The sequence below is a fragment of the Gavialis gangeticus genome, unplaced genomic scaffold, assembly GCF_001723915.1.
Source record: "Gavialis gangeticus isolate Ggan-Ray unplaced genomic scaffold, GavGan_comp1, whole genome shotgun sequence".
In the NCBI taxonomy this organism is placed as follows: Eukaryota; Metazoa; Chordata; order Crocodylia; family Gavialidae; genus Gavialis; species Gavialis gangeticus.
The window spans coordinates 18,289,268-18,311,958 of record NW_017729002.1 but is presented as its reverse complement, the minus strand read 5'-3'; the positions used below and the strand labels follow the sequence as shown (position 1 = coordinate 18,311,958).

General features: G+C 49.8%; 2 protein-coding genes across 2 annotated transcripts in view; one reads left to right on the top strand and one right to left on the bottom strand.

The window, feature by feature from the left end:
* Window positions 1-22,691, top strand: part of LOC109290688 (coronin-7-like) — a 245,643-nt gene that overhangs the window by 137,473 nt on the left and 85,479 nt on the right. The window lies entirely within an intron of this gene.
* Window positions 18,998-22,691, bottom strand: part of VASN (vasorin) — a 43,277-nt gene continuing 39,583 nt past the window's right edge. The window contains exon 2 of the mRNA XM_019507560.1: window positions 18,998-21,747. Coding sequence (XP_019363105.1) covers window positions 19,710-21,737 — 2,028 coding nt within the window. The 5' untranslated portion in view covers window positions 21,738-21,747 and the 3' untranslated portion in view covers window positions 18,998-19,709. The remainder of the gene's footprint in view (window positions 21,748-22,691) is intronic.

Here is a 22,691-nt window from a genome sequence, read left to right as displayed (position 1 = left end):
AGCACTTTAACAGAAGTCTATCAAGTGCAGACCATGTGTAATATCCATGACATGATAAATCCAAGGAGTTATGCCAGGGAAAGGCAGGGATGGCCCCAGAGACTTCTCACAAATACAGCCAAGATCATGTAACTCAATCAAAATCCAAGAAGTTTTTGGTTAACCCCTTCTGTTCTGCTGCTGTATTGCACCTGCTGAGCTGCTGTGGTTTGGTAACCCCTAGGGAGCTCTTTCTGCAGCTCTGTGCCCTATGCAGTTTGGTTAGTGCACTTTGCCTTGGCTGGACCTCTGGACCTTGGCCTGACCAGGCTGGATTGGATAAGTGGTCTACCTCATCTGATGGCCATTTGCTTCAGGGGTAGGTGTAAGGACCCCTACATTGAGCAGGTGGTAGGTAATCTGCCCCATGCTAGGACTCATCCTGGATTCTGCTAGTTAGTATACGGGCCTACAGACAACTTGCCACAGGAGCAGGGCACACAGTTAGTTACTGGTGAGTGGCTGATGGGCTACACAGCTGTGCCTACTGTGATATCTCGGGGCATTCTGTTTAGTCCCTTGTGGAATACTGTTTGGGTCTTGGCCTTACTCAGTTCCTCTGGTGACAGCCAGCTGCAGAGAGCTGAGTGGTTTCACCCATGTACCAGTGCTGCTTTTGGGCTGCCAAGAGACTGCCAAGAGAGGACAGATACCTATAGAGGAAGTTGAGGAGTCTCAGGGTGCTTGTCGCCTGTTTTCCAGGCAAGCTGCCCTTTCCTCACTGCTGACCAGGCCCGGCTCTCAGTTTCTCCATGCAATCCTAGAGAAAACCTCTTTGGCTTAGTTAGTGAGCTAGCAGACGCCTCATTGCAAAAAAGGGCCAGGGTGAAATTGTCTAAGCGATTTGGGGCTTTTGAAAGCCCTGCTAGATGCATGTCTGTGTCTCTGGAGGCCTAAACCTCTTTGACAGGCTGACACCCGCTTTGTTTTTTGCCTCAAATGGTGCTACAAAAAATAAGCTGTCCCCTTTCCTGGTCACCGTCTGTGCAGTTCCATGGCACAGACCCAGCTGCCTGGTGGACATTGGCGTGAGGTTGGTTTTTACTTGAGTAGTGTATGTAGGTTCAGAGAGCAGAGAGAAGCTGCTGGTCTCCAATAGTGTAACTAGGGGTGAGTGACCAGGACAGTAGCCCAGAGTGCTGACCTGGAGGGGGTGCCCCCCAGTTCCCTCCACCTGCTGCGGCACAGCTTGCCCCAGCATGTCCCCTTGCTCTGTGCTTTCTTTCCCATGCTGCAGAATTTGGAGCTTGTGGAAGTCAGTAGTAATGTGAATTGGCAGTGAGGGTAACCGTGTAAGTCATCTACTCCCACCCCAGCCCTCCCTGCTCTCTCTTACATCCTCCTTACCACAGCCACTACTTCTCTAGCTGCCAGATTTCCTGCTTGTGGCAGTTGGGGATGATGGGAATTCGTGGTGCAGGTAAGGGATGGCAGCTGTTATAGAGGGATGCCAGAGTGAGAGAGGAGTTCAGGGGCAGAGGAGCAGGGCAAGGATGGCCCAGGAAGAAAACTATAGTAGTTAGGCCTCTGTTAGTTTCACCAGCTCTTTGAGTCCCTTGGTGACACCCTTAGCAGGCCAGTGCCTCCTTGGTGTATTCAGGCAGCCACTGAAGCTCCCACCATCTCAGGAAACAGTTTGGTTCTTACACCCACATGTCATGGAAAGGAAAATGTGACTCTAATGGGCAGAGCAGTGACCATTCCAGTGACCAGCATCTCATAAGAGTGTGTGTTAGTGCCCGTTGTGTCTGTCCAGGAGGGCAGCCAGGACCTGTTGCTGCTGCTAGCACAGGTCTCTGTTCACCTACCTGTGGAAGCTTGTGCTTTGGCACCAGGGTTAGGGATTCTGTTTAACAGTTTCCTAGACTTTTCCCCTGGCCTTCTTTTTGCCAGTAGCTGGGCTGGCTAGGCCCCTGCCCTATATGGTTTGACTTTGTTCCTGCTTTGCTGCACCCCATATTTATTAAGCTTAAAGAAAGGACACAGTGGCCACATCTACATAAGATGCTGACTGCACAGTAGCTCATTCCTACTGCACAGTAGCATTGTGTGGCACAAAGCATGACACGATGCTACTGCACAGCAGTATTGAACTACTGCGCACTCAGTGTCACCTAAAAGCCATTTGGCAGTGCTACTGTGTAACTCCAGTTACTGCACAGTCATTTAGTACTTATGTATGCAAGTATTAAATGACTGCGCAGTAGCAGTAAGCATCTCGGGTAGACGGGGCCAGTGAGTATAACTAAAGAGCCTTTAATTATTGTCAGCTGGCTAATTAAACTGGCTGGCAAGAAGGAAATGTGCAGGGGTTACATGTCCAAAATGTGATAGAACAATTACATTTTTTTATACCTTTGTTCTTCACTGAATAGCAGTAGAAACCAATCAGATTCTAATGATAGCATAAGAAAATTGATCAGTAGTTACCAAGTAGATACCCAGATCACTTTTCTACCTTGGTATGCAGACCAATTTGTTGTCTCCTCACTCTTAAACCTCTCTTCAAACTTTCCTGTCTTCCTAGAAAATGTGTTACTTGACTTATCTTCCAGGTGTGATTTTTCAAGGGCCTGGAAACTCCCTGCTTGTTGTTTATTTTTGGCAGCCAAACTGAGCCTGGTGCTATCTTCCAGGAAGGACATTGGAAGGAGGGAACCCAGGTAGAAATTGAGACCTTGTTAAACTAAGGAGAGAAGGGTGGAAGAGGAGGGACTCCCGCTAGAACCTGAAGCCTTGCTAAGCCAAGGTTTTGCTGAAGCCTTAGTCAGGCAGCATCTAGAGGACGGGGCCTGTAGTCTATCCAGCACTTCTCAGTGCCAGCCTTGCTAATTCTTGCTCTGTAGCTGTGTCCTGTAGCACACAGATGGAAAACTCTCTTGACCCAAGTTGGAGGTTGTATTTTCCTTGTGACAGCAGGTGACTAGGCTCACCCTCTGCAGCTGTCTACCTGCTGCTTGCTGTAAGGTTTAGGAAGGTACCAGCAGCTGCTGGTGAGATGCATAACATGGGCTTGGGGCCTGGCTAGTAAGACAAGGGGAGAAACTGGACTGTTTTACCATTTCTTTTCTGAATATCCATCATCAGATCAGCAGCTCCAGCAACCAAATGAGCTGAGTTAACCACCACCCTGCCTCTGTCCCCACTAGCACCACCAGCCTCCCAGCTAGTTTTTGAGTTGGAGACTGCTGCTGCTCTTCATCTGGGGGAGATAGCTGTAAATGTCAGAAACCAGAGAAAAAGCTAAGTGCTGGCAGAAGTGGAAGGTAGGGACTGACTGATTAGAGGGGCTGAGGATTGTAAATGTAGAAGACAAGGGGCTTATAAAATCCCTAATGGAAGTGGAGTGGAGGCAGTCATTAGTCTCAGAGGCCTGGGCAGCATGTGGGCCTCAGGTGAATGTCCCTGCTGCCTGTGTGTGATTAATTGCTTGAATGCTCAGTCCCTGTAAGCTGCCATGGGGCTGATGATGGTTCCTTTCCCATCTCCTGTCTGGCTCTGGAAGAATTAAGTGGGGCTTGGTTTTCAACATGCCTCTGTCTCCACACACCCTTCCCTGGACAGCAGTTCTGGCCAGATCAGAACATGCTGGGCTTCCCTTTCTGCATGAAGCTACTGTCTTGCTTTTTCTTTCAAAGGGCAAGATGCTGCCTGGGCACTGTAGCTGTCCAGCCACTAGAGCCAGACCTCTCTGTAAGATGTGCCTGTGCTGAAGCTGCTGCTCCCCAATGTTTCAGAGATAATCCGGGATTCCTCTTGGTGAGGAAGTGGGGCTCTGAGTGCTCAAATGCTAGGATGGCTCCCCAGTGGCAGAGGCAGTTGGTCTTATCTGTCCCTTAAGATGTGAGAATTTCTCAGGACCCATTTTTCTTCCTTGTCCCTCAGCTGAAGCATGGGCCGAGATTCAGGGCGGGAGTCAAAGCTCTGTGACTTCCCAAAGTCATGGTATCCCTGCTGATGACAACAAGCTGCAGATGCACAGAGAAGCAAGTTTCCAACTCCACATCTCCTTGTGAGGCTGCAAGGTAGTGGCCTAGGCACAGTTCCTGCCAGCCAACACCACTCCCAACATGGAAGGGAGCTTGCCTGCAAAGGCTGCAATCTCTTTCACCTTGTTGCCTCTCCCTAGGTTTTTGAACATCACAGAGGCTGATGGTCACACCCCCATAAAGCATGGAGACCTGCTAGAGTTCATGAGGTAACCCAGCTCTAGCCATGGCCCCTGGTGGTGTCTGGACAGTAGTAACAGTTATGTAAAGCTCAGAGTTTGCCAACCAAGGTCTTGCATTTGAAGTTGCCCTGAGTGGAGTGGGTTTTACCAATGGTGTGTACCAGCCAATGTAAACCCAGTACTGCAGGGAAGTGGGTAACTGAAGCATGAGGCAAGGGGCAGGACTGTTCTAAGTCCACTCAGGGGCCATGCAGCAGAGGAGAGTCAGCTGGGCTGTCAGAGCAGATCCATGGGGCTCCATTGTGGCTGCACACAGCGGTTCTGGGGCTCGGAAAGCAGCTTTGGGAAAGATGTGGAACAAAGGAAAAGGGCTTTACATTGAAGCAAGATTGGTGCTTTTTTCCATGATCAGACAAAATAGTTTGGGCCATTTGGGGTAGGGAAGGAAACAGCAAGGCCTTGTATAAGTCCTAAGTATTGTAGTAATAGGCGACCACATCACACAAACCACCATCTTGGCTTGCTTGTGGCTGGCCATTGCTGAAGACTGAGTGGAGCCGATGAGACCGAGGTCAGGGGTGAGGTGGCTGGCAGGGGGCGCTGCAGGCAGGATTGCTCTAGCACTGCCCTTGGCCTCTGGCTTGTCAACTCTGGATGAGTTGACAAGTTTCACTAACATAGATCTCTGTTAAAAAATAGTCTTACCAAGCAGAGCTGACTGAGCAGAGCAGCGTATTCAGTATCCTGAACAGCCATCCACAGCCCATGACGTCATGGTTTTTAATAAATGATCCCTTCACATATGCTAGTGTCAAGTGAAGGTTGAGCGCCAACATCAGAGAAGGTGAAGCCAGATTGTGTGTAGTCACTCTGGTGACCTGTGTAGTACCTGCAGGCAAGAATGTATGTGCCTCTCACCTCCTGGTGCATGTGTGCCTGCCCAGTGCCCAGGATGATGATACCCTCAGCATCACCCTCTAAGGGCTTGGCACTGGGGCTGGAAGAATATGCCTTTGCCTTCTTGGATGCCGATGGCAGGACCATCTGGCTGGGCTATTAAGAGGACAGGTTTTGGTTAATTTGTGGATGGCATTTTAGGCTTGGGGAAACCTGAGCTGGAACCAGGAACTGTAAACTCACCTGGGTCTTATGGTGCTCAGAACCAGGTACCTGCTTGTGCCCTGGGAACTGCAAGGCAGGATGTCCTGACAGCAAGTAGCCCAGCCCTGCCAGAACCTACCAGTACTCTTTCCAGCTCTCCCAGTTGGGCCATCCTGTTTTTCTGCTTTTCCCCACAGGCCCTGAAAGGGTTAATTTTATATCACAAGCCACCCAGGCCAGTGCCCAGAATTGCAGCTTGACTGGGCTGACCTGGTAATTACTCCATGTAAAAATAGCTGTGTGCCTTACAAGGGGCCGGCATGCTGAGGGAAGGCAGCTATCAGCATAATTGCTGAAATCACTACCAGATGGGCCAGAGCCTCACCCTTGCTTTGGGTCTGGCCTCAGCGCGCCTGATGTGTGCAAGCCACAGGCCTCTTTGGATTACCAGGGATCAGGGAGTATTCCTCTTTTGTATGCAAGCCCTTCCTGTCAGGGTGATGTTTTACACAGCATGTGTGGCTGTGTGGGTGATGCACAAGCACACACAGTCCCACACCCCCTGTCCCTGCTCTTCTGGAGTGCTGTGGTATACAGTGCTGAACAGCAGGTTTCATACAAGACTGGAGAGCTGTGAGCACCCTGCACCTAGGGTGGCTGTGGGCAGAGGTAGTGTATGGCACTGCAACACCAGGGCAGGTGGTCTTGCCTGAGGTGATGGGCCTGCCTTAGAATGGCTCTGAAGTCCTGCCTGCTGACCTGCTCATCCTCATTCACCCTGGGCTCGGTTCTAGGCAGGCTTTTAATTTCTTCTCACAGGATATATTGCTGTCTCCCTTCTGGTTTGTCTGCTTCCTTCAGACTGCCTCCCTCCTTCAGCTATTGCATCTTTTTGGGGCAGGAGGGTGCCACAGGGCCAGGCCTAAACCCTTTGTCCTTCAACTTCCCCAGACACTGTCATGGCTGCTGTTGGGGAGGAAGAAGAGGGGATAGCAGAAGTCTCAGCATTGCCTGATGGAGCTTAACTAGAAGGGGTGGTATCCCCTTTACTTGAGTCAAATGAGATTAAACAGGTCAGACCCCTGGAGATCATGTTGTCCTGGCCCAGGTGCAGTGGCCTTGGGCACTTAGGGTGCTGGGTGGGATGGTCTCTGATACACTTGTAAGCCATTGTTAACTGTGTATGGAACATGCATCTCTATGACTTCTGCAGGGACACAAATTTGTTGTCATTCTTTAAAGGTGGGCTGTAGAAAGTGTTGGGATTGCAAGTGGATTTGCTTGTGGTCTTGGCAAATGGAGATACAGAGTAGCAGGCAAGCCCCCTTTGGGTTGGGACCATCTACCATCCTGCATGGTACAAAGGTGGGACTTCTGGTGTGGAGTTTTGTGCCCACCTAGAATGGAGGCTGAGTGCAGCCACAGGTGGTACAAGAGGAGCCTGCTTTGGCTTCTTGTGTCACATGACCTGGAACCTGCTCCAAGCGTAGGTCAGAAAGACCATTCAGAGGTGAAGAAGATGCAGCCTGCTGCATGTAGAAAGAAACCAAGCAATGATAAATGATTGTCCATGCAATAACCAGTAGCTAGAAGATGACTTACCAGGAACAAGGGAACATTTAAGGAAATGTCAAAACTGATCAGAGAATCCTCTTCTGGGCACCATGTGACTAGCCCGGGAGCAGGTCACTGTGGGAGATTTGTGGAAGGCAGGAGCTCAGCAAGATTCATTTGGCTTAAGTAAAGAAGAGGATTAAGCTTAAATAAAGAGGCTGGTCAGGCTTCTAACCTGTGTTACTCTAGGGGGGAGCCAGCTCCTCACAAACAGGGTCAGGAAGGATCATTGTGTTGGGCAGGTTATCTTGGCTGCCTGCTTCAGTGTTGCCCTGCCCTTCCTCTGGTGCAGGTGGTGCTGCTCACTGTCAGGCAGGGTGCTGGACTGGCCAGACCACAGCTCTGAGTGACTCCAGCCGTCTTCCCCTCTGGGATTTTTCCCTTACCCCAGAGCTTGGCAGACGGCGCTGGAAGGAAAGAAACCCACTTACGCTAGCGAATGGCTGCTTTTCCAAAGGAGGGGCTGGCACAGGCTGCTAAGCCCAAGACTGCTTCCTGAGGCAGCTCTTGGTTAGCAGTCCCTGCTGGGTTTAATAGGAAGAGGGATTTTTGGTTTCATGTCAGGGGTTTTGCAATCCTTCCTCAGCACTGATTCAGCTCAGAGGAATTAGCAGCCGTCTCCCAATGTGCCTGTTCTAATCCATTCCTGCCGTACTCTGGCTTGAGCTGGAGCTGGCATTTGGTAGCTATAAGCTCCTTTCCTGCTGGGCTCAGAAATCTGCCTGATATTTTTAGTCTGTAATGGAAGGTTTGCATCCAGCTGCCATCAGAATTGAAAAGCCCATGGAAGTGCTGAGGTGGTTTTTTTCCCCTTGGTTTTCAATAGGGTTTTGGGGGTCTGTGTCTGTGAATCACATACACCCTTAGGGTGTCATATGGGATGCAGTGTTCTGTGACTGTTCAGATGAATTCAATTTCCAGGATGGTGGAGGCAGCTTTCAGCAGCACTAAACTTGCATGGGATCACAGCAAGGTGACACCATCTGCATAGCCAGCCTCAAGCTTAGACATGGGGCTGCTGTAGATCACAGCTAAACTGCACAGACAAGCACCTAGCATCTGTCAATCACTATCATCTTCCATTGCCTCTGTGCTCCTTTTTGGTTGCTAGCCTTAGCCACTGGTTGGCAAGCTATCCAAAAGTGCTTAGCCTGACCCAGCAGGGAAGGGTGACAGCCTGAAGTCTGTCTGCCTGTCTTTCCTAGAAGGAGTGCAGCATAGGATGGGCTTCCTACGTGCTGTGACCCTCCAGTAGAACTGGGGAGGGGTCAGCTCACCATGGAACAGCTGGACCTACATGGAAAAGCCTCTATGTACTTGGGGACAAATGTTGGTCTCATTGGCTCATTGGGAGTTGTGCTGTATAGGAACCGATTTGGCCTGTCAGGGCTGCTGTGTAGTTGCATGTAGACACAGAAAGCTGTGGCCCTGATCCTGTTTCTTGTGAAGTCCATGGAAAGACTCCCATGGACTCCAGCAATACAGATGCCTTCCCTCACTGTGCTGGAGGTCTTCTGCCTCTACGGAGCACATATTTGCTGTAAAGCAGACCCTGTTCAGGTGTCCTTCACTGGCTGCCCAAAATCAGTAGTCACTTGACAGTCTTGCCCAGGGTGTTTATAACCATATTGCCCTAGCCAGATTTTAACTCTAAAACCAGAATTTTGTCTACATGCTTTACTTCTCCCATTTCTATTAGACAGTATCCCACACAGCTGAGGCAAGTGATGGAGCATTGTATGCTGTTTGTGAGTTGCTGTGTTTCTAGAAATAGCTTCATTTGACTTCTAGGTCCTTGTCACACCTCCTGAGGTGTGTTGATGCCGTGTTAGCCAGGTTTTGTCAGCTGTTCAAGAGAAGGCCTTTCCTTCCATACAGGCTGGCTACTCACTGTGTTAGAGCAGCTTAGTGTCCTGTCTCCTGAGGGTCAGCCCAGATGGATTGCGTGGGGTTGTGGAGCTGACCTTCTTTGGTCAGTAGGGCCATGCTGATGGTCTTTCCTTGTGCTTGGGGCTACCCTGCTGTCCCTTGCCTGGTCAAGTGAGAAGTAAGGTTCTGTGGACAAACCTGGTTCCCCTTGCCCTAGGTTCATATGCTTCCTGCTGCTCCCCATGCTCCTTGCATGCAGCTTCTACAATATCTCATCTGCTCCTCTATGCCTGGAGGGGACCTCTGAATGGCCTGTGTATCCTGAATCACTGTGAAGCGAAGTACAATGCAAGGCTCCTGCTTTCCCCATCCCATGTGTGTTGATGGGTGACGCAGAATGGCAGTGTTCCACAGCTACTGTGCTGAGTGTGCGTCTTATAATGACTGTATGGCAAGGCCATATAATGCCTCATTTGTTGTTGCACTGGAAGCACAATCTGGCTGTGATCAGCTGCTTCCCTTTCCTAGTCTATTAACACAGCAGGTTCAGAGCCAGCGGGGTTATAGCTGCCTAGGGGACCTTGGAGGGGCACAGGGCAAGGAGTGGACATGTCCGCATACCAAGGGGAGAGTTAATACTGCACTTGACTGGTCAAAGAAAGCCATGTTGCCCCCACCCCTTGCAACCACCCACCCACCCACCACTTGTTAACTCAAGGCTTGAGGATTTTTTCTTTCTCTTCATTGTGGGGTTGGAAAATATACAAAGCTTTCAGGGAAAATATTTACTCAGCAGCAATTTTCAGAGGAATTTGGGATGTTAATTTAAAAAATCTGCTGGGAGGGGACTACAATGGGTCCTTTGAGCAAAGAGTGCATCCCTCACGCCTGCCCGCTGAGATCTGAATGCCAGCTCCCAGAGAGAAGGCCCCTTTCTCCTGTGCTCCTTCCTCTAATAGAACACAGCCCTGCAGGAAGTCCACCTGAGGAGTGACTCAGGGAAAAATCCAGCTCGTTCCAGACACGCCATCTGATAGATGATCTGCCGCCCATGCCAGAAACCTCAGGAGCGCAGTTCTAATTGCATCCAGAGCGTGAGGCAGCTTTCCAAGCCAGGCTGTGCTGCTGACATCAGCCTTTGGTACCACAGCCAGTCAGCAGCCACGTAGAACAACTCCTAGCTAGGCCAGGCCCTGCTCCGCCACTAGCTTGGGGCTGAGCCCTTAGGAAGGAGGCGTTTGGTTTTGGGAGGGGATATCAGAGTCATTCTCCAAGTGTACTAAGTTGGAGTTTGGTGGTTAGAGCTGGAAAAGTGTGTGCATGCGGTTAAGTGCTCCTGAGAGAGACCATGTATCTGCAGGACTGTAGTCATGCAGCTGTGGGACTGGGAGCTGCAGGCCCTGTTGACAGCACAGCTCCTAGTGCTTGTTTTGCCCAGACCAGGGGAGCTCAGTCACCATGGGCCTATTCAGGCCTTGGCTTGTTCACCACCAGCCAGTTCCAGCCGATGACATTGGCTTATATGAAGTGGGCCTGTGACCATTGGGAAGTGTCCTGAGATGAGCAGCTGAATTTGGCCTGACCCCGTTGAATTGTAGCAGGTGTAATAATGGCTGGATCCATCCTCTCAGTGGTCTTCAGACAGGTTAATGAGGGGGGAGAGCTCATTCCTCAGTACCAGCCCCAAGATCACTTTATGAGGTTGCTATTTCTTTGGGGTGTATAAAAAAGGAAGGACAGTTGAGTAGTTAGAGTACAAGCCAGTGATTCTTGGGGAGACCTGAGGTTCAGTTCTATGTGACACACGTCTTGTCCCAGCCCCTGAGGGTACATTGGCACCACACTGAGACTTTCTTGAGCAAACTCCAAACCCAGAAGTTCACTGGTGAGGCTGCACCAGGGTGCTCCTTATAGGCCTCAATAGAGTATGACATATACAACCACTGGTTAGTGCACATACAAATCATATGCAAGCCCTACTAATAGCATGAACCAAAGTAAGCCCCCATGGGTGTGTCCAGATGAGCACAGACATTTGTTCCAGAGGGACAGATAGTAATGGCACACCTTGTACTGCTGCTGCTTGTTCCTGGGGAATGCCCATGCCACACTTGCCCTGGTGTGTGGCAGGTTACCCTGGGTAGGGTACGGGAGACTGGGGCCAGCAACTGTGCAGCCTACCTGGGGGCCTCTCAGGGCTGCAGCCAGCCAGGCTCTGGTTTTGCACAGCGCACACTGCTGCCACATGAGCCACCCTGTTTTTTTTCCGTGTGTGTTTGTTTTGACCCTGGGACCTCTCAGGGTCAAACCCCTTCCCCACCTCATGCAGGGAACGTCTGCGTGTGTGGTGCTGCAGACAGGTCTGCAGCACCACATAACCTCATGTCCATACTCGTCTGGATGCGGCTTATGAACACAGAACTAGGCATACTACGTATGGCTTGTGCAGACATACTGTGAAAGTAGTTCATTAGGTTTAGAGGAGCCTCCAGGGTGAACAGATAGAGAGTGAACTGATGAGACTAGTACAGAGCACCACAACAAAGAGCAGAGTGACCTGACCATAGGTGTCCATATCTGGTAAGAAGACTGCACTGATAGGTCAGAAGTAGGATGTGGATGATGTCACCTAAATATGTTTTAGTAATTGGTGAGATCTAGGGTGTCTCCTTTAAACATGAGGTTGATTTGATCAGCGTATAAAAAAGGGCCTGGAAAGCCTGAATACTTTGCATTGGTTTTAGGGGTTATGTTCATGCCTGTACTGCCTGCATGACCCAGCTAGCACTGTATATCACTTGGTTATGGATGATAGTGCTAGGTTTGTTTGAGGACAACGAACCTGGCTAAGTTTTTCTTACTCCGAACTGAAGCCTGCCTGCTCTTTTCATGGAATAGCAAGCTTGTTAGGAGCTCATCATAACAGATGGCATCCTGACAGCACATGCACAGGCCATCCAGACTGAGGAAGTCTGACGTGACCGGTAACACCTAACCCCCAAGCAGCACTGTCACAGTTCTACACCCCTCTGAGGTCACTCTCAATCCCGCCGTCTCTCCATGCTAGGGAGTAGGCATTTGGGATTGATCCCAGAGTAGCCTTTGGCCTACTTCTGGGTTTAGAGTGTGTGAGCAGGCAGGGCCTTTATGGGACAGCCTTTATGGGGGACACTGCCACCATAGTGCAGACAGACCCATAGTCTTTTTGTGCTTCACTTTCCGCATCTGTCCCATGCTCTTCCCTGCTGATGCAGAATCATGAGGATGACCACAGTAGATAGTGAGGCCCTTGGATACTGCAAAGATGGGGAGGCCTTGTAAGTACATCTGATAGCTGATGTATATGCTGCTATGTGTCCATATTACAGCACCAAGGATCAGGCCCAGTTGGTCTGGGCACTCTACTGACATGTCAGCAAAGGAGTCTTTGAAAGATTGTGGTGGACTTAGGCAAAAACTCGAGTCAGAAGCAGCACCTGAGGCATATTCTTGGCCCTCCCAAGTCCTAGCTCTGCTCGCTGTTTTTTGGAATATTGGGCCTATCGGGTGACTGCAAAGCTGAGGCAGCAGCAGAGCTGGGCTTTGGCACTGCAGTGTGAGCTCTGAGAATTCCTCTGCATACCCAGAAATTAGCTAACCCATTCCATTGTTCTTCGGGTTGCAGAGTCAGAGACGTACTTCCAAGTTAAGCTGCACCTCTCAAAGCATTGCCCTGTCCATGGTTTGATCACCTTATACAAAACCCAGCTCTTTTGGGTAAAGCAACCAGGGCTTTTATCACTCTGCAAGCAGACCAGCTGGCCTGGGTTTGCTCAGCCTTTCCAATTAAAATGTACCTCTTGTGCGGAGACCGTATCTGGGAAATCCCAGCCCAAAAGGCAAAAAGTTCAAAATGTTACGAAACCAAGAGGCTAGACTAGACCCACTAGGCAACTTAAGCTACACTGGCAGGCAGGCAGGCAGCCTCTGACCATATGTAGTGTGTGTGTGAGAGCTTGTAAACTTATATTCAGGGTTGCAGAGGAGTTCCAGCAGGCTGTATCATTAATTCAGGAACAAGGAAGATGAGTCAGTCTGATCAGAAAAAGTGTGCTGTGTGCTGCTCTGAGGCTGCAAAAAGATGTTGCATTTATCAAAGGATAAACCAATTTATCTTAGAACAAAGTGCAACCATGTTAATTCCTAAAAAAATATTTTCCAGGTAGTAAAAGGTTTATTCTGGGATATTGCAAGGTATGTCTGTACATTTATCTCGAGATTGCATCATTGAATCAGTGGTAGAAAAGTGGCACCATATACAGCTGCTTGGTAAACCCTGATTCGAAGGTCTATGTATATATGTGCCGATGCCAGGATATTTTTGTTCCAGGATAAACAAAGGCACAACTTAAATGCAACATTTGTTCCTAGCCTGAGAAGCTGAGAATAGACCTGTCGTTTGAGGCTTTCTGTAAGCATGCAAGTGAGCATCTGACTGCTGCCTGTGGCATTGAGTATTTCTGTAGCACTTTTCAGCAGAGGTGTCAAAGCCCTTTACTCATGAACACCTTTAGCTTCATGCCACCACTGGGCCAAGGCCAGGCAAAAGACAGTGGCAAAATCAGGAGTCGCAGTTGCTGGCTCCTATGTAGATGATATTGAACAGACTGCTGCTGTTTACTTGCAGGTCCCTTCAAGGTGCAAGGGACTTCCTGCTTCCCGTGTAGTGTGATCAAAGAGAGAGTAGGTGGGATGGCTGATCATCCTGAGGGGTAAGTATCTACCCCCATGAGTAGGGTGTGAATTTGAGGCATGGAGTGAGCTCTCCTTATTCAACCGTATGCTTCCCCTTCTATTTGCTGCTCTTTGGTCATGATGACAGTCTCCTATATCTGCAAAGAAAATGCTGAATGGAGCAAAGGGACCTGATATCCAGGCCCTTACCCACTACCCAGAATGCTCCAGGGTCCACAGCCTTCTTGGCAGGGCCAGTTCCTTGCATGACCTGCTCTGGTGGCTAAGATCTCCTCATGGTGGAGGGTGTCTTGTTGCTGCTGCTGATCTGGGACACAACTGGGGAAATACAGTGGGATCCAGCACCTCACAACCTAGAGGGGAGGGAGTGAGCAGTATGTACAATGAAGGGAGCTTCAGACAGATGGGAAAAGGATATGTGGCCTTTTCATGGTCCTGGAGCAGCCTGTCTCTGGTTCTTGGCCCCAGGCTGCATCTTCACTTTCTCCCCTGAAACCCATGGGGCAGTCCAGGCACCAAGGCTCTGCCTGCAGGGCAGAGCATCAGCTATGCTGAAACCTCTCTTTGCCTTGTGGTTTCTCATAGTCAGGGTAGTCTAAACAATATGGAGCACATGATTGAAACTGACCCCTGTGTCAGCTGTGGGGAGCAAGCTCTCCATGGCAAAGATGATGCCCTTGGCACCCTGGGTCAGGGGTTCTGGCTGCTGAGCATAAATCCATTTAATGCTAATGCCTAGGATGGGAAGGGCTCCAGCAGACAGAGCAGAATACACCCACCAGGTCCCAGTCTCTTGTGGATGGTCCATGTGACTGACTCACACCTCCAGAAGGAACCACTGACAGACAGAGCTTGCCTTACACAAACAAGTCAGGCTGGAGCTCAAAGCACTGGCCTCTTGCTTCTGGACACAGCAGTTATGCGGGTGTTCAGCAAGCCCTTATTTGTACGTACTGCAACCCTGCTGTGTTGTTTGGTTTGGGCTTTGGTCTGATCCAAGATTGGAATAGGAGGAGGCTGTGGGTCAGAAGGGCGAGTCCTTTGGCCTCACTGGGTGGAAGGAAATAGGGCTGGACTAGCAGGGAGGCTGTAGGCTGGGATTGAGGCATGTTGACAGAGCTACATAGCATAGAGCTGTATCGGACTGCCCGGCAAGGGGTAGCAGCTGCCGGTCAGGTGGGAGGAGCTCTAGCAGATCTGTGGGAGCAGTGGTAGAGCTTCAGGTAGAGCTGAGGGGCCCTGGTCACACTGTGTGTGATGGCAGCATCTGCAGTTAAGGACTGGAGTGCACTGTCAGAGCTTGGGGCTGCATGCACTGTGCTGCCTCAGTCCCTCACAAGCCTCTCATTTGTACCCCACTACAGTGGAAACTGCCTGGCTAACAGCATCTGTACTGGAAGACACAGGTTGCTGCAGTATCTACGGAGAGGAAGGCATTGCATTTGCAGCCCTCTGCATTTGAAGGGCACTCCCTCTCCTCCCACTTCATAGTGGAGATGGGTGCTGGGGGAAAGTGCTGTGCTCTAAATAAGTGGAGTTGTAGCCTCATAATCTAAGTTCTGAAAGGCTCCATTAATCAGAGGCAGGCAGGACCAGTGCTGTGGGGCGGGTGGTCAGAGGGGATATTAATTGTTAGGGGATGGGGGTGGGTGGAGAAATGAAAGGCAGCTGTGTAAATATTGATGGAATCTGGCTAAAGAAAAGTGAAACCAAATGAATTTCAAATTCTTGCACTCACTCATCTCCATGTAAACGCCTGGGGTCTGGTTGCAGCTGCCCAGCCCAGCAGCAGGAATGCAGAGTGCCAGGGAATGTACCCCTCAGTTATGATCTCCAGCACAGCAGGGTATCTCATTTGGCATTCACCTTCCAGGATGTGGGGCTGGATGGAGCCCAGTGTCCAGGTCTGAACACTGCATGCCCATGTTGGGGTAAGCCAAAGATGCTAACACTGGCAGTTCTTCTCCTGTGGTGGGTTTGTCCCCCTTGCTCCCCTCAGTCTGCCAGGGGTCCTGGGAAGGGAGAGCAAAACCATTGAGCATGGCAGGGTGCCTGAATTGGCTCAGGAGCGAGGCACAAACATTGCTGATGCTTTCACAGTTGGTTTATTCGGTGAGTGGACAGTGACTGGGTCAAAGGAGGGCTACAGGGAACACAATCCCTCTGGGGTAAGCAGGACATCTCCTTGGGTCTGTCCCAGCTTCTTAGCCAAAGTGATTGCTAAGGCTGTGGCTGTACCACGATGCTCAGAGAGCTCTCCGGCCCTTGGTCGGTAGCACTGTCCTCTGTAAGCCTGTGCTGCAGTGTCCAGCATGGTGCAAAGAGGGCGGTGTTGTTGGAGGTGCCATGTGCTGGGTGAGGTGGATAGCTAGGGTCTTGCATGGGCTTTAGCTATGGCAGCCTGGCTATGTTCCAGCTTGGGGGAAGAGGGGGCATTTTGTCTGACTACCTTTCCAGTGAGATACAATGGTTCTTTCTTCTCCTGTGGGTCTGAGTCATTGTGTGGGGTTGCTGTGGTCAGAACAGCTGCTGCAGCTTTCTGGCCCAGAGGTGGCCACATTTCAATATGAGGTGAAGTCTGCACAGCACAGTGGGAGCCCTCCTGCATCACACAAGTAGTAGCCCCACAGCCTAGAGGGGAGGCTGCCCTGCAGCCTTTCTGGTATCCTGACTCCCATAGCCCCTTTGCAGCTCTTGCCCTGGATTTCTGGTCACCAGGGGCTAATACTTCTTGCACAATATGGAAGCACTGCAGTTATCAGTGCTATGAGTTGCACTCAGGCTACTGTAGAGTGAGCATTTGACTCAAGCACCAGGATTCCTGCCTCTCCCTCATATGCTGGAGTAGCTCAGCTCAGCTAATTGTTAAATGGGCCTAAGGGACTTCAGTCAAGCTACGCTGATAGAGAATTCTGTTCTTAGCCTAGCCCATGGTCAACCTAGTGGTCTCCTTCCTGATATTGGAAAGGTAGAGTCTGTAGAGAAATACAGTCTTGCCTGTCTTGTTGCAACAAAGCCTCCTACTCCAGGTGGGTGCAGGAAGAACCAGAACTAAGCTAGCCAACAGTTTGTCTGTCGGCCTTCATCACCTCTGTACAGGAGGGAAGAGTATGTAGAAATCCTTAATTTCCAAAGAACTCCTGGTCCGTGGATGCCAGGTTTTTTTTGCAAAGGATGAAGTGCAAAGGGAAAAGAAGGGCTGTGTGCCTGTATCAGTGTCTGTTTCTCATCCAAGCAAGGGCTAGGAGGATTTGTTCCATGTTTCAGTGGTGTAGGTTGCAGCACTGTTAGTCTAAGGACATAGGCAAACAAGGTTCTTTGGGTAAATCTGATATCTTTTATTAGACCAACTCAAATAGTTGGAAAAATTCTTCTTTGCAAGCTTTCAGATACAAATACCCATCATCAGAAGAATTTTTCCAGCAATTTGAGTTGGTCTACTAAAAGATATCAGATTTACCCAAAGAACCTTGTCTGCCTGGGAGGATTTGTGGCAGTACTGTAGATTTTAGTTTTTTGCTTGTTTTAACTTCAGAAAATTCCTGCTCTAGCCCCCTTGGAAGACTTTGGAAGTCTAGGGAGCTGATGCTTTTTTGACCTCAGGACACTAAGGAAGTAAAACCTGATGACTAGGAGGCTAGAGGAGGTTATAGTGCCCCATTAAAGCTCTTGGGGTTTTTTTATTTTTATAACACCTCTTTAACACATGAGGAGGAAAAAAGACCTTTGTATTAGGGATGAAGCACCTCTAGCTGTGGTTAAGAGCTGAGAAAGTGCAAAATCTACATCTGAGTCAGCTAAATAGTCCTCCAACAAAAACAGGAAGGTCAGGCTGGATGTTCCTGGTATTGCAAGTGTTAGAAAACAAGGCAGACCCAAGCCTATCCCCACTGTCCTGTGTCCACTGCAAAGCTGGAAAATGAGCCAGGGGATTTGCTTGGTAACTCACTTTTACTTGAGGACATTTCTATCCTCTGGGACTACAGATAACTTCCCTGGAGTAATCAAAGCCATGGTATCTGCAGACAGATGCTGTGAATTGGACCTAGGAGAAGCTTGGGCTCTTGGAAACCTCAGAGCTTCCACACGTCCCTCCCCCAGCAGCCTGGGCACTATTCAGCTGATCCCTGCTAAAACAAGTAGAAGTCAACAGTGTTAGACCAAGCATTTGTGACCAGAGCTGCTTTTAAAAATAGCAGAGTGTACTAGAATCTTTTGTGTACATAACCTCCCAGCTGGTCTACCAGTGGTGGGAGTTGTTGGGAGGTTTCTCCCACACAGACATGGCCCAGCAGGCTGCTGACATGCCAGCTTGAGCTGTTCCATATCCAGCCAGGGTGCACATCCATTTAATGAGCTAAGAGCAGAGCCTTAGGAGCTTGTCTGGTGGATGTGACATTCATGGGGGTGAGAGATATGACCTGGAAAAATAATAAATGGGGTAGAAGTAGAAGCTAGAAATTCTGCTTGTTCCCTGCATTTGGTACTCCATGTAGGGGCTGTATTGTCTTTCTTTTCCCAACCGACAGAAGAGGAGGCTTATTCAGAGAAAATAATTCACCTTATTAGACCAGCCTGAGGAAACAAGCTTGAGAAGCCAATTATCACTCGCTGCACCTTCCTAGAGAGCATCCTGAGACAAGGCTTTTTGTCTTAGCTGGAAAAAATGGCATTAGAACATGACCGGAGTGAGTTCTTGGGTATCAAAGCCCACCACACTCCTTCTGGCCAGTATGTGAGTGGGCACAGGCACCACTGTCCAGCAAGCTGCCTTGAAGCACTGTAGCAGGCAGAGCAAGCAGTGTTAGGTGAGGAAACCGAGGCAAAGCATCTTTCACCAGCTCACACAGCAGGTCCATGGCAGAGGCAGGAATAGAGTGCAGGGCTCTTACTTCTCAGGCAGGTGCCCTTTCAACTACAGACTAAGGCTGTCTGCTTCTGAGTGGCTGAGGGGCTGCATGTCCCCACTTCCCCCCATCTGTCTTGAATGGTGGGTGCCCCGCTCCATGTTCCCCCCTGAACCTCCCAGCTGTGGGCTCCCTTGGGTCCATGGACTGCCCTGCTGCACCCCAGGGTCAGGGGTAGGAATCAGAAGCAAGAGTGAGGGAGAATCCAGACTGGCAAGAGCAATAGGAGAGTGATTGGAGGAGTGACACCCAGAATCCGAGTCTGGGAGCTGCAGACTAACCCCTTGGGGGCTGCCAGTTGGACAGCCCTGCCCTAGACCATGCCAAGAGCATTTTCCACAGGATTTTATTTTCTCCCTAAGAGGATTTTTACCATCTTTGATTTATCCTCAGCCTGAAGAAGGGTATGTGTGCCCAAAAACTTGCAAAGAAAGCCTTTTTTTTGCTATTTTTTAGTTGGTCTATTAAAAGGTATCACCTCTGAACCAAGAGCTCTAGAGTTTTGTGTTTCTCTTTTCTTGCAGACCAGTATGGCTGCAAAACAGATCCCAGACACAGGTAGTGCTTTTCAGAAACACTGTACAGCGGTTTTATTTTTGTACAAAAACATTCCATCTGTCTGTCATACAAAAAAGTACACATTCTGCGTTAGAAAAAGAGCTTTCCCAGAAGAAATGGGAAATAATCATTTATAAATATTCTCTACAGTTTCTTAAAGCTTAAATTCCCAGTTCTGGGAGGTTTTTTGTTTCTTTTTAAAACTTCTACACATTTGTGGAGCACATTGAAGCACTCCTGCACCTCAGTTGGTGTGTGTATTTTCCTTTTCCTTCCTCTGTTCCTTTTCGCATAGACCTACTGATGAGTTTGTTATCTTGGGCAGTGCTTAGCTAAAGGATCCTTTGTTACCAGCACACTGATGCCTCTTAACTAAGTCACAGATGTCTTTCATTTTAGCAATAGCTAAAAAAACCCCAGCCTCTCTCTACACACACATACTATGTACAGCCACAAAAATCCAGGCACTTAGTCATATGCTGAGCAGTAAAATTACAGTGTCTACTTCCTAAGTGTATAAGCCTCTTGGAAAATTGCACATTACACATTTTGGGGTTTATTTTAATTTAAGTTAACCCTTCAGTGTTCCTTGTCCCAAATGGGACATGCCCCAGGTGCGAACAATGGAGAGCATTCATCCTGGCAACCTGAGCTGTGTCAGGCTGGGGCTCTCTTGGACCGGTGAACTGTGACCTTCTTTTAGTCTCTGTTTTGGTTTAGAAGTAGGACGGCTTTAATGCTGTGGTGGTGTTGTTATTGCTAGGGTAGTGTGGCTGCATCAAGGGGACCTCGCATTCTAAGCTATTTGGCAGTGTCGTGTTCTCTGGCAGCTTTTGGTTCTGGTTTGATAAGTCTCCGTTTTCCAGGCATGTTTTTACACCTTCCAGCTCCAGGGGGCTGGAGTCCACATCTGTGTTGGAATGCGTTTTAGCAGGGCGGTGCCGGCGGTAGTACATGATTATGGCCACGGCAACCACCAGCAGCAGGCCTGCAGCCAGCGCAGGCACAATCATGAGCGTCAGGTTGCTGTCTTTGCTCTGAGTGACAGGTGAGTGTTGCTGGTGAGTCACATGCAGGGTCTGGGCATCTATACAGAACTCCTCCTCGGAGATTTTCTCTCCTAGCGGCCCGATGCAGATGTGATAGGTGGAGTTGGGTTTCAGCGCGCGCACTGTGTATTCAGAGAGTGATGCTGGCAGGCTGAGTGTGACTGGCCGCTTGTCTGGCCCAGAGAGGTTCCTGTAGGTCAGGCGGATGCCCTTCAGTTGGGCCTTGGACTGGATATAATTTTGCAAATCCACTTTTAGGGAGCTGCTGCCGACCTGTTTAATATTTATTTTCTTGGTCTGAGTTGCCGTCTGGGTGATGGTGGAGATAGTTGTTCTCCTGAACTCAGACTCACAATACAAGCCTGAAAAGCCAGCAGGGCACACACACTCCAAGTGGTTATGATCATTTAGTTGGCAGGTGCCACCATTTAGGCATGTACGAGGAGGGCAGATTTGCACCTCAGCACTTGTCTGCCCATCCAGAACAGTGAATGGTATTGCAGTACTGCTGTCCTGCCTGAGCACTGGCTCTGGGGTAGGGGCAGTGGTGCTGGGGTCCAGTGGAAAGTGCTTGTTTGTGGTGAGCAGCATGGCAGGCTTCAGTGTGGTAGTTTTCAGGGTGGTGGTGGTGGTGGTGGTGGTGGTGGTGGTTGGACATCCAAAATCAACATACTCCAGTTTCTGGAGGAGCTTGCCTGCATTTTTGGGGGGGAAATGGCACCTTGTTTCCTCTGGCCTCTTGAGCGCTACCTTGCTCGTGTGCACCCAGTGCACAAACCAGCTCATCTGGCAGATGCAGTTAAAAGGATTTTCTGCTGCTGTAATGGCTTTGAGTCTAGGGAAGAAGGTGGAGAAGTCCCTGGGGATGGTGTTGAGGTTAAGATTGCTGATGTCCAGCTCTAGAAGGTTTTGCAGGTCATGGAAATCCTCCGCCTGCAGCTGAGAGATCTGGGCATTGCCGGCCAGGTTGAGTTTGGTGAGGCCTCGCAGGCCCTGGAGGACCTTTGGGACTCTGTCTAGCAGGTTGTCTGAGATGTCCAGCTGATGAAGATTGTTAAGGTTCTCCAAGAGCTCCTCATCCAGGTGGGTCAGTCCTAGCCCTGCTATTTTGAGAGACTCTATGTTAACTGTGTGAAAGGTGCCAGACTCGATCGTGGCCATCTTGTTATGGCTTATGTCCAGCAGAAGGAGGTTGGGAAGGTTCAGTGGTGGCACAGACTGCAGCTGGTTGTTCTGGAGCTTCAGTTCGAGTAGTTTCTCCAGCGTATCGAATGCAGCAGGATGGATATGCTGGATTTGGTTCTTGTCCAGATAGAGGCGCTCCAGGAGGCGCAGGCCATGAAAGGTCTCGTTGGTGATCTCTTGAAGCTGGTTGGAGGATAGGTCCAAGTTGATGAGGTTTGTGAGGGGCTGGAAGACGTTCTTTGGGATGCTGGAGATCTTGTTTTGAGAGAGATCCAGCAGCTGGAGTTCTGGCAGGCTCTTAAAAGTATCTTCTCTGAGCAAGGTGATGTTGTTGTTAAACACATACAGATTGGTCGTATCTGTTGACAAGACAGCTGGGATGGTGTCGCCCTTCCGCGACGTGCAAAATATAGTCTGTGGCTGATTGCAGACACAGCCTAAGGGACAGTCCTGGCCAAGGGCCGCTGAGGAGAGGAGCAGCAGCAGCGTCCACAAGATCAGCTGGTTCATGATGTTGTCTCTGTGGAAGGAAAAACCAGATGAAGGTTACATGCTAGGTTGCCTTGGCAGGGGAGGGAGGGAGGGAGGGGTTATTAAGGATTGTGTTAGGCCCCAGAGCATTGTATAAACCTCCAATTTGTCCTCATGCTTCCAGGATTCAGATGCAAGGGTGGGAGCGGTAGAGGAGAGCACTGGTCAAATCTGTAGGTGGAGGTGGGTAACATGTCATAATACAGTTCACAAATGCTAATCAAAATGATGAAAAATATAGTGAGGCTAGGATGATCTGCTCTTGGGCAGAAGCGTCTGGATTTTGACCTGCCCCTGAACCAAATTTCTGGACCCAGAGAATATTAGCCTTGATCCTCTGGGATCAGCAGACAGGACTTTGCTGTCAGCGGCTTATGGGCTGCAGTGAGACTCGCTGGGGTGGCAGGTTCTGCTGGACAGACCAGCTGGCAGTAGATACCGCAACCATGAAAATCTCTCTAGGGAGCAGCATGCACACAGACCCGGAGCAGGGACTCCATATCTGCTTATCCCATGTTTCCATCCCTCAGTCCAAGAGGGAGTGTTAGGAAGTAACTGTAAGGCTTCATGTGGAAAGTATTTGCCTATTTTTATTCCTGTTGCTAATAATGAAGTGACCTGTCTTGGATTGGAGCTGGCAAAGCAGAAGGTGTTGAGGGAGCTAGCTGGGGTTATTGCAGGGCCCCTGGCACGGCTCTATGAGCGATCGTGGTGCTTAGGCCAGGTGCCAGATGACTGGAAGGTAGCAAATGTGGTCCCCATCTTCAAGAAAGGGAAGAGGGAGGACCCGGGCAACTATAGGCCCGTCAGTCTTACCTCAATCCTGGGGAAACTCTTTGAGAAGATCATCAAGGAGCACATTTGTGATGGGCCAGCATCAGAAATGATGCTCAGGGGCAATCAGCATGGATTTATTAGGGGGAGATCATGTCA